The sequence below is a fragment of the Delphinus delphis genome, chromosome 3, assembly GCF_949987515.2.
Source record: "Delphinus delphis chromosome 3, mDelDel1.2, whole genome shotgun sequence".
NCBI lineage: Eukaryota > Metazoa > Chordata > Mammalia > Artiodactyla > Delphinidae > Delphinus > Delphinus delphis.
In genome coordinates this window covers 19,418,875-19,431,346 of record NC_082685.1, presented here as the reverse complement: position 1 = coordinate 19,431,346, position 12,472 = coordinate 19,418,875, and the positions used below count along the sequence as shown (strand labels likewise).

Genomic DNA, 12,472 nt, shown 5'->3' with positions numbered 1-12,472 from the left:
TCAGAAGGTTACACACAGCATGATTCTATTTATATATTATTTTTTAAATAACAAAATTATAGAAATAGATAACATATCAGTGGTTGTCAGAAGTTCAGGAGTGAACTGGGGCAAGAGGAAAGCAAGTGTGCCTATCAAAGGGCAACATGAGGGATCCTTTGGTGATGGAACTGTTCTGTACCTTGACTGTATCAATGTCAATATCCTGGTTGTGATGCTGTACTACAGTTTTTGTTTTGTTTTGTTTTTTATTTTCTGGCTGCAGTGGGTCTTCGTTACTGCGCGGGGGCCTTCTGTAGTTGCAGCGAGCGGGGACTACTCTGTTGTGGTGTGTGGGCCTCTCATTGCAGTTGCTTCTCTTGTTGCGGAGCACAGGCTCTAGGTGCGTGGGCTCAGTAGTTGTGGCTCGCGGGCTCTAGACTGCAGGCTCAGTAGTTGTGGCGCACGGGTTTAGTCGCTCCTCAGCATGTGGGATCTTCCCGGACCAGGGCTTGAACCTGTGTGTCCTGCATTGGCAGGCGGATTCTTAACCACTGTGCCACCAGGCAAGTCTATGTAGTATAGTTTTGAAAGATGTTATCACTGGGGGGAAATTGGTAAAAGGCACATGGATTGTTCCCTGAATTATTTCTTACAGGTTCACATAAATCTCTTATCTCAAAATAAAAAAAAGAATACACTATCTAAGGTTCTAGTCCTATCTTTCACAGTAGAACAATTTTGAAGAACATGGAAAAATGTAAAAAAAAAAAAGTGACGCATGCTAGCCCTATGCAATCAACTTTAAAGAAAATGATATGAACTGATTCATGAGGCAGAAGTACTTTGGCTCTGTACAAATGGATAAAATAGCAAATAGACATGATTTTTGAACTAAGTGATACATTTTCTCTTCCAAATAATTAACAGGTGCCATGAGAAATCATTAAAGAAGTTTTCAGAGAGCAAGGAAAATGTAACTGTTTTAAGAAGTAGCTAGCACAGCATTAAAGTGTAAGTTGCAAAGTCAGGAAGATAACATGGGATTTGTCTTAAAAAGGTGAAATCAAGTGAAAAGACTGCTATTGCAGACAGACATGTAACAATGTCCAACAGAATAGCTGAGATAAACGAACTATCTCGGTGAAACTATACTTCCAAGAAAGAAACATAAAGGCATAAATGTTGAACAGTAAAGGATCTTTCTGAAGTGGAAGACCAAGGACTAATCAAAAACAAATGTGCCATAAAGACTTCCCTACCTGGCCCCAGCGTTTACTTAAATCAGTGTGAAAATTTGTGAGCAATGACCCTAACTTCAAATAAAGTTTGTAAATCCTTAGAGAAATGAATACAGATTAAGGTTTGTAAAATATATACTGTAAGATTACAAAACCTTGAACGAGAGGGACACACAACAGTAGCTGCCTCTGGGACGAAAAAGAGACTAGAAGAGGAACGAAGAGGGCCTTAATGTTCTGTAATGTTCTATTTCTTTTGCATTAAAAAATGGACACAAAAGTGAAAAAATATTAATTGTTAATTCTGGTAGTCTGTATATGAATTACACTTTGCCACATTTTATATATTTGTTTTTCAAATTTCAAAATAGGAAAATAAGAATAAATTAGACTTATCATAGGGAGATACAACAGAAAAGGCATTTGCAGCTCACATTTCCCTGACTTCCATTTTAAGAGGCCTCAGCCAGTGTAGCCCATACAGACAAAAACTTTCCAAAGAATGATTTATAAAGCTCATGTTTGTTGAACATGGTTTTACATATATTTGTAAATGTATTGTTTGCAATTTCCATTTGTTTTTGTGAACAATACCATTACTTTTATAATATGAAATGGATTTACAGAAATAAAACCTCACTTTATAACTGTATTTTAAAGAAATAAAAGTACACTTCCTGAAGACTTCATCATGTGATTTTTTTGGGGGGCCACACCACATGTGGGTGTGGGATCTTAGTTCCCCCACCAGGGATCAAACCCATGCCCCCTGCAGCAAAGGGCAGAGTCATAACCACTGGACTGCCAGGGAAGTCCCCCTGTGATCTTTTTTAAGGAATCAATTATAGAGTAAGCTGGATACATCTACAAGACTGGTGAAGAACCACAATGTGATAAAAAAATTTATAGGTTTTGACATATTATTAAAATGGGACTTTTAACCTTGCTGGTTTAAAAAAATATTTCCCAATAGTTCTTACTAGGTTAATTATGTCTCCGAGTTCTAAAATATTAGTAAAGTCCTTATAAATCAATTTTATTTTTGAGTTTTAAAGAAATGCTTAAATACTGGTCTTTATTAGAGGATCCAAACAGATCAAAATTTTCTACTTGCTTTCTGCATTTTGTGAGAATCTCCATTTTTTGAGATTTGAACATAAAACAAACAAACAAAAAAAGCTGTTTTACAGGATGATGAAATAAAGTCTGACGTCAGGAATGTATCACCAAAACATAGAAGTGACTAAAAGAAAGGCTAGAAAAGCAAGGCTGGGCTAGGAGCAAAAAATAATAAGAAGACTAGCAGACAATCTATAGGTGAAAAAGAAAGAAAACCATTGGACTGTATCTAACAAAATGATGAACTCTGGGGAAGAGTGAACCTGCAAATCCCTGGCAAAAGGATTCCCTTTAATGGCTTCTTTAGACTCAAAAGACATACATACAAACCACAAGAAGCACAAATATGGGAAGTCATACCTTTCAGGCCTAAAGTCTGCAACTGAAACAGTTTTCCCAGCTCAAAAGGTAGAACTCGTAACAGGTTGTTATTTAAATGGAGTTCCCTGTTGATGTAAAAATTCCAGGAAGTCAGAAGATATATTAACCTTTAACTAACAGCTAAAATCAACAATATAATTTCTAGGAATATAAGATGTAAGTTCCTAAGAATACAAAATTTAGTATTATATGCCAATGTCTAGTATAGTGCTTCTTAAATCATATGTGGTTAAAAAAACAAAAAGACACAACAAAAAAACCCCAAACTGCCACAGACCAATACATTTGTAAAACATAGGAAAAAAATCAATTACTATAAAAATGTGATGAGAAAAAAAAAGACCAACAAAATATAAGCCCCAATTTTTTTAAGGGTATTGGATTCAAAAGACACTTGCTGTGTATCTCACTGCAGGCTGGTGACACACTTTGAAAATGGCACAGTCCAGATACCACCCTGAGAGCAGAACTGGTCTAGCATACATGGAGGTCTAATACACATGTTTAAGAAAGTGGAAATGATAAAGCAGCCTAACATGTGAATTGTTAAAAGAAAATTTAAATGATCATATAGTACCAAATCAAAATAGTTTATGGTAGTTGCACAATACGTTTATGATTAATAATACTAAAGTTTTACTTTAGAAATAATGGCAGCTATATTAATAACTACTGATTATTTTAATGATTTGTTTTGTATAGAAAATATAACTATGAAAGGAATCTTCAGTAGGAAAAAAAGAAAGACCCAATATTAAGATATTGGCAATGTCCTATGATAAGTTTTTTTTTTTTTTTTTTTTTTTTGGTACGTGGGCCTCTCACTGCTGTGGCCTCTCCCGTTGCGGAGCACAGGCTCCGGACACGCAGGCCCAGCGGCCATGGCTCACGGGCCCAGCCGCTCCGCGGCATGTGGGACCCTCCCAGACCGGGGCACAAACCCGTGTCCCCCGCATCAGCAGGCGGACCCTCAACCACTGCGCCACCAGGGAAGCCCCTATGATAAGTTTTATTTGTCAATGTTCACATGTGAATGTGAACTACTGATACTTCTATAGCCCTTGGTTCTTGGAATTTAAATGAAGCTTGGTTACCACTGAGTAAACCAGAGGTTGGTGAGGCCATAAACTGAATAAGAAAAACTCACTCTGAATACTTGGTTCCTGTTTATTTCCAAATATATCACACAGGAAAGGAGGTCCTTTAAGTAAATTTGGTTCAGGGGATTAAAAATAGTCATGGTATACACTCAATAATTAAGCCTAAAAAATGTCAAAGGGCTGGAATGGAAGCAATAGAGGTAAAGAAACTCTCACAAGGTCCTTATTCCTTTTTACTATGCAGCAAATGATAGAAGGCAGCAGAAAAGCCAGTGGAATTTTAAAAAAAAAGGGGGGGGGGAGGTAATATGAAATGGGGCAAGATTTTCTATTGGGATTAACATAATAGCTGGAAATTGGCTTTATATTCAATCTGGGTAGATCTCATCTATCTTATAAAACAGAGGTTACAGCAATTACCATTTACTAATACAATATGTACCAAGCAGTGTTGCTAGTAGTTTCTTAGTCATTATCTCAAATATCTCTAATCTCATCCTTAGTTGGGTCATTATCATAGCAACTTCATGGATGAAGAAACACTCTGCAAGGTTGTAAGAAGCTTGCCCCAAATCACACAACTTGTAAATGACTGAGTCAGGTTTCTAACCTGAACTCTGTGTGACTCCACATCCTATCAACCTCCTATAGCCCACACTATAGGTCCCCATATTCAATCACTAATTCTAGCTTCTTTCAAGTCCTGGCTTTGTTACTGTCATGCATACAAGCCCTGGGATGGCCAAAATGGGATCATTAATTGTCAATGGCTTCCTGGATCCCATATTAAGGATGGTATAGGGCCCCAGAATTTAGTGGGGGAAAAGCATCTCAACTGTCTGTCACAGGTGAGTGAATATATGGGATAATACAAGTGCCTTCTATTTGTTTGCCCCACTTTGTCCAAAAATTTTGTTTCAAAAATAAAGTATATTACACAAAACAGCAATAAAGTAAATTTTAGGCAATGGATCTAAATGACTTATTTATTAGCTGACATTCAATTTTCCCAGAAAACTTTACCTGAAGAACATAGTCATGTTTAATTGTGTTCAAATACCATTAAATTGACAATGTCGTTTCCCAACAAAGTGGTGTTTCCTAACAATATAATAATATATTCTTTTAGGGGGTATATAGCTATGTACTAAGTTGAATCTGTATACCTGAGTGATACCATGTTTCCGAGTTCTGCCGGTAAACTCCGGATTTTATTAGAGGACAGGTCCAGATACACCAGATTGTGAAGCTTGGCAATGTCTGAAGGAATGCGGGACAGGGAATTGTCACTTAGATACAAAGCTGTCAAGTGAGTTAGTGACCACAAAGATGAGCTTAAGCTTCTCACTTTTCCTGTAAAAGAAGAAAAAAATGGGGTAAGAATTATATAGTGTTCTATACCAAATGTAAAATAGATAGCTAGTGGGAAGGAGCTGCATAGCACAGGTAGATCAGCTTGGTGCTTTGCATCCACCTAGAGGGGTGGGATAGGGAGGATGGGAGGGAGATGCAAGAGGAAGGAGATATGGGGATATATGTATATGTATAGCTGATTCACTTTGTTAAACAGCAGAAACTGACACACCATTGTAAAGCAATTATACTACAATAAAGATGTTAAAAAATTATATAGTGTTCTCTACAGTTTGGTCCCTGGATTAAGTAACATTTTAGATATTTTATTGAGTAATAATTTTTTTTAAATAAATTTATTTATTTATTTTTGGCTGTGTTGGGTCTTCGTTGCTGCACATGGGCTTTCTCAAGTTGTGGCGAGTGGGGGCTACTCTTCATTGTGCTGTGCGGGCTTCTCATTGTGGTGGCTTCTCTTGTTGCGGAGCACGGGCTCTAGGAGCATAGGCTTCAGCAGTTGTGGAGAGGGGGCTTCAGTAGTTGTGGCTTGCGGGCTCTAGAGCACAGGCTCAGTAGTTGTGGCGCACAGGCTTAGTTGCTCCGCAGCATGTGGGATCTTCCTGGACCTGGGCTCAACCCATATACCCTGCATTTGCAGGTGGATTCTTAACCACTGCGCCACCAGGGAAGTCCCATATTGAGTAATAACTTATCACACAAAAAATTGTGAGAAAGGGGTCAATAGTAGAAACCTTACCGATTCTAGAACAATTCACTGCTATGATTAAGTTATAAACTCTCCACTTGGCAGACTAAAAAAAAAAAAAACCCATTTAAGGCAATATATCAATATTTAGATTCCAATGTTATTTTTAAGAATACAATAGTTAAGACTTTATCCTTTAAATTAGCCTCAGCTATGACAAGAAAAAGCATGAATAATTTATAGTAATGATAAGTCCAATATTTCAACATGAATGATTTGGACTTATGCAAAAAAAAAATCAAATCTAGTATCTCAGAGGCTATTCATAATCTATACTCCAGAAAACAAGAATTTTGCCTAAAACAGAAGATACGTGAGATATTCTCAGCTTAGCAAACTTTTAAAACCAAGAGTACCAAAGTAATAATTTCATCAATAATCATGTAATTAGACAAATCTGTACTGTATAATTAAAAGGAAAAACACCTGCCCAGAAGCATTTCAGATATTAAGTCATAACTATACATAATCAAACAGTAACAGACATAGGATTCAAGAGGTAAGAGTTGTGACTAGAAACAATAATTTCTTTCAATGCAATATTAAATCTGTACTTTGGCAGTTCCTGGTAAGATGACAATTGTTTCTAAATTCACCTAAGAATTTTCCCCATAATATTTTTTTTTTTTTTTTTTTTTTGGAGTATGTTGGCCTCTCACTGTTGTGGCCTCTCCCATTGCGGAGCACAGGCTCCAGACATGCAGGCTCAGCAGCCATGGCTCACGGGCCCAGCCATTCCACAGCATATGGGATCTTCCCGGACTGGGGCACGAACCTGTGTCCCCTGCATCGGCAGGCAGACTCTCAACCACTGCGCCACCAGGGAAGCCCTCCCCATAATATTTTTAATAGTGCAGGTTATAGTCTGAGAGAGAATGAAACAAATGGATGTAATGAAAATATAAGTCTTTGAAAACTGATTTTCTATTGGCTGAAAAAGCAGTCTAGAGACTTCTAATCAAAATGGAATAACAGGGACCAAATGTACTATCCCACCTGAACAAGTATAAAACCAGACAATATACATGAATCAACAAATATCAGAGATCAATCAGGAGATTGATCCAATAGGCACAGGAGAGTGATCCCTGAAGGATGAAAAACAAACAAGACAGGCCAACAGCAGCACAGGGAGGGGATTCCAGGGAAAGAACACTGATCTCCCGCAAGTTCAGGACACAGAGCGAATGTCCAGGGAAGCCAGGATGACTAGAATTTACAAAGGCAGAGTACCAGAGAGGAGAGAGATGAACAGAAAGGTCTGGAGATTTGAGGTTCCCCTCAAGTTGTCAACTGAGTACTGATCACCATATGTATGTGAGAAATTGCCTGAGCCAGAGGAAAAAAACACCCAAAAGGAGTAAAGGTAACAACCCCTAGGTTCACACATCACCCAGGTTCACACATCACTCAATAAGGTAAAATTCACAATATCTGGCACCCAATTAAAAATTACTAGGTATGCAAAGAAACAGGAAAATATCATCCATAATGAAAAGTCAGTCAATTAAGACCAGTCCAGAAAAGATAATGATGATAAAATTAGTAGACAGACATTAAAAGTTACTTTAATTACATTCCATATGGTCAGAAGCTAGAAGGCTAAACATAGTAACTAGTGATACAAGATAGCACACTCAAATTGAATTTCTAAAGTTGAACACCATGGTTAAGAGGAAATGGGGAATGACTGCTAATGTGTTGAGGGGACAGTGAAAATGTTCTCAAATTGACTATGGTAATGGGTGCACAACTCTGTAAATATATAAAAACTACTGAATTTGCACCTTAAGTGGGTGAATTGTGTGAATTATACTGTTACCAATTACAGCTGTCACCAAAAGAGAGGCAGACAGACACACACATACAGAGACAGAAAAATTTCCACATTAATGCACTGAAGGAAAAATGTCCTATTGACCTAGCAACCCAGAAAAAAACTTTCAAGAGTGATGGCAAACTGCAAAATGAAAAGAGCTATGGAGATGGATGGTAGTGATGGATGCACAACATTATGAATGTATCTGATAAAAAAACCTTCCCAAAAAGAATATTCTAGAACCAGAAGAGTTCATTGGCGAATACTACCAAACATTTAAGGAAGAATTAGTATCAATTCTACACAAATTCATCCAGAAAACTGAAGAGGACACTTCCCAACTCATTCTATAAGGTCATCATCATCCTGACACCAAAACCAGACAAAACTAGTACAAGAAAGTTACAAAATGACATCCTCATGAACATAAATGTAAACTGACAAAACAGATCCAACAATATATTAAAAGGATAATGACCAAGTAAGATTTGTGCCAGAAAATGCTAGGTTTGTTGAACATTCAAAAAATATAATTTAAAAAATGTTTTCTCAGAAAAGAAAATCATCTAAATAAATGCAGGAAGAGCATTTGACAAAATCAGCATCCATTCCTGATTTTTAAAAATCTCATACCAGCTGATTTTTCAGCAGCAACTCTACAGGCCAGAGGTGAGTGGCACAATATATTTAAAGTAATGAAAGGGAAAAACCTACAACCAAGAATATTCTACCCAGCAAGGCTCTCATTCAGATTTGGAGAAATCAAAAGCTTTACAGACAAGCAAAAGCTAAGCTTTACAACAAACCAGCTTTACAACAAATGTTAAGGGAACTTCTCTAGGTGAAAAATAAAAGGCCACAACTAGAAAGAAAGTTATGAAAATGAAAAAGCTCACCAGTAAAGGCAAGCATACAGTAAAAGTAGGAAATCATACACACACAAAATCCTAGTAGGGAGGCTAAAAAACAAAAAGTAGTAAAATCACTATGTCCACAATAAGCAGTTAAGAGATACACAAAAAAATAAGACGTAAAATGTGATATCAAAAACACTAATTGTAAGGGGAGGAGAGTACAAATGCAGGGTTTTTAGAATGCATATACACTGCTATACAAACCTCATGGTAACCACAAACCAAGTATCTATAATAGATATACACACAAAAAAGAAAAAGGAATTCAAACGTAACACTAAAGACAGTCATCAAATCACAAGAGAACAAAAGAAGGGAAAAAAGACCTAAAAAACCAAATCTAAAACAATTAACAAAATGGCAAATAGAATATACATATCAATAATTACCTTAAACGTAAATAGACTAAATGCTCCAACCAAAAGACACAGAGTGGCTGAATGGATGCAAAAACAATACCCTATATACGCTACCTACAAAACACTCACTTCAGAACTAAAGACACACACAGAGTGAGTGAATGGAAAAAAGGAATTCTACCCAAATGGAAACCAAAAGAAAGCCAGAGTAGCAATACTTATATCAGACAAAACAGACTTTAAAATAAACATTGTTACAGAAGACCAAGAAGGACACTACATAATGACCAAAGGATCAATCCAGGAAGAAGATATAACAACTGTAAATATATATGCACCCAACACAGAAGCACTTAAATATATAAGGCAAATATTAACATACATAAAAGGAGAAATCAACAATAATATAATAATAGTAGGGGACTTAACACCCCACTTACATCAACGGATAAGTCATCAGAGAGAAAATCAATAAGGAAACAGAGACCTTAAATGACACATTAGACAAAACGACTTAACTGATAAATATATAGAGCATTCCATCCAAAAGCAGCAGAATAAACATTCTTTTCAAGTGCACATGGAACATTCTCCAGGACAGATCACATGCTAGGCCACAAAACAAGCCTTGGTAAATTTAAGAAAACTGAAATCATATTAAGCATCTTTTCTGACCACAATGCTATGAGACCAGAAATCAACTACAAGGAAAAAAAATGCAAAAAACACAAACAATATGCTATTAAACAGTCAATGCACCACTGAAGAAATCAAAGAGGAAATCAAAAATACCTAGAGACAAGTGAAAATGAAAATGAAACTGAAAACACAATGATCCAAAACCTATGGGACACAGCAAAAGCAGTTCTAAGAGGGAAATTTATAGTGATACAAGCTAACCTCAGGAAACAAGAAAAATCTCAAATAAACAACCTAAACTTACACCTAAAGCAACCAGAGAAAGAACAAACAAAACCCAAAGTTAGTAGAAGGAAAGAAATCATGAAGATCAGAGCAGAAATAAATGAAATGGAGACTAAAAAAATAATAAAGATCAATAAAACTAAAAGTTGGTTCTTTGAAAAGATAAACAAAATTGATAAACCTTTAGCCAGACTCATCAAGATAAAAGGGGACAGGGCCCAAATCAATAAAATCAGAAATGAAAAAAGGAGAAGTTACAACCGATACCACAGAAATACAAAGGATCATAAGAGACTACTATGAACAACTATATACCAATAAAATGGACAATCGGTAAGAAATGGACAAATTCTTAGAAAGGTATAATCTCCCAAGAATTAACCAGGAAGAAATAGAAAACATGAACAGACCAATTACCAGTATTGATTTTGAATCAATAACTTTAAAACTCCCAACAAACAAAAGTCCAGGACCAGATGGCTTCACTGGTGAATTCTACTAAATTTTTAGAGAACAGTTAACATCTAACCTTCTAAAATTATTCCAAAAAATTATAGAGGAAGGAACATTTCTAATCTCGTTCTATGAGGCCAGCAACACCCTGATACCAAAATCAGACAAAGATATAACAAAAAAAATTACAGGCCAATATCACTGATGAACATAGATGCAAAAATCCTCAACAAAATAATAGCAAATTGAATCCAACAACACATTAAAAGGATCATACACCATGATCAAGTGGGATTTATCCCAGGGATGCAAGGATTTTTCAATATCCACAAACCAATCAATGGGATATACCACATTAACAAATTGAAGAATAAAAACCATAGGATCATCTCAATAGATACAGAAAACACTTCTGAAAAAAACCAACATACATTTATGATAAAAAAACTCTCCAGAGGTTGTGGATATAGAGGGAACTTACCTCAACACAATAAAGGTCATATATAACAAACCCACAGCTAGCATCATACTCAATGGTGAAAAACTGAAAGCATTCCCTCTAAGATCAGGAACAAGACAAGGATGCCCACTCTTGCCACTTTTATTCAACATAGTTTGGAAGTCTTAGCCACAGTAATCAGACGAGAAATAAAGGGAATCAAATTAGAAAGGAAGAAGTAAAACTGTCACTGTTTGCAGATGACATGACACTATACATAGAAAATTCTAAGGATGCCACCAGAAAACTACTAGAGCTCATCAATGAATTTGGTAAAGTTGCAGGATACAAAATTAATATACAGTAATCTGTTGCATTTCTATACACTAACAACAAACTACCAGAAAGAAATGAAAGAAACATCATTTTGCATCACATCAAAAAGAATAAAATACCTAGGAATAAACTTACCTAAAGAGGCAAAAGACCTGTACTCCAAACAACTATTAGACCCTAATGAAAGAAACTGAAGACAACAAACACAGATGGAAAGATATATCATGTTTTGGATTGGAAGAATCAATAATGTTAAAATGACCATACTATCCAAGGCAATCTACAGATTCAATGCAATCCCTATCAAATTAACAATGGCATTTTTCACAGAACTAGAAAAACAAATTTTAAATTTGTATCAAAACAGAAAAGACCTCGAACAGCCAAAACAATCTTGAGAAAGAAAAACAGAGTGGGAGGAATTATACCCCCTGACTTCAGACTATACTACAAGCTACAGTACTCAAAACAGTATGGTACTGTGACAAAAACAGACACATAGATCAGTGGAACAGGACAGAAAGCCCAGAAATAAACCTACACACTTATGGTCAATTAATCTATGACAAAGGAGGTAAGACTACACAACAGAGAAAAGACGATCTCTTCAAAAAGTGGTGTTGGGAAAACTGGACAGCTATATGTAAATGAGTGAAATTAGTACATTCTCTAACACCATGTACAAAAATAAACTCAAAATGGATTTAAGACCTAAATTTAAGACCAGATACTAAAAACCTCCTATAGGAAAACATAGGCAGAACAATCTTTGACATAAATCGCAGCAATATTTTTTGGGGATCTGTCTCCTAAAGTAAAGGAAATAAAAGCAAAAATAAACAAATGCAACCTAATTAAACTTAAAAGCTTTTGCACAGCAAAGGAAACCATCAACAAAACAAAAAGACAACCTACTCAATGGGAGTAAATATTTGCAAATGATATGACCTATAAGGGATTAATATCCAACATATATAAAAAGCTCATAAAACTCGGTATCAAAAACAACCAACCCGATTAAAAAATGGGCAGAACTGATTAGTTTTCCAAAGAGGAAATGAAGATGGCCAACAGGCACATGAAAAGATGCTCAACATCTCTTATCATTGGGAAATGCAAATTAAAACCACAATGAGATACCCCTCACACCTGTCAGAATGGCTATCACCAAAAAGAACACTAATAACAAATGTTGGTAAGGATGTAGAGGAAAGGGAACCCTCCTACACCGTTGGTGGGAATGTAAACTGGTGCAGCCACTGTGGAAAACAGTATGAGGTTTCTCAAAA

At 36.1% G+C, this 12,472-nt stretch overlaps 1 protein-coding gene across 2 annotated transcripts in view; it reads right to left on the bottom strand.

The window, feature by feature from the left end:
• CNOT6 (CCR4-NOT transcription complex subunit 6) overlaps positions 1-12,472 on the bottom strand; it is a 66,894-nt gene that overhangs the window by 24,668 nt on the left and 29,754 nt on the right. Inside the window, exons 2-4 of one of the 2 annotated variants that reach the window (XM_060008255.1) lie at positions 5,931-5,985; positions 4,987-5,173; positions 2,700-2,785 (exon numbers count right to left, since the gene is read on the bottom strand). In XM_060008255.1, coding sequence (XP_059864238.1) covers positions 2,700-2,785; positions 4,987-5,000 — 100 coding nt within the window. In that variant the 5' untranslated portion in view covers positions 5,001-5,173; positions 5,931-5,985. The remainder of the gene's footprint in view (positions 1-2,699; positions 2,786-4,986; positions 5,174-5,930; positions 5,986-12,472) is intronic. The other variant, XM_060008254.1, reaches the window with a different exon arrangement.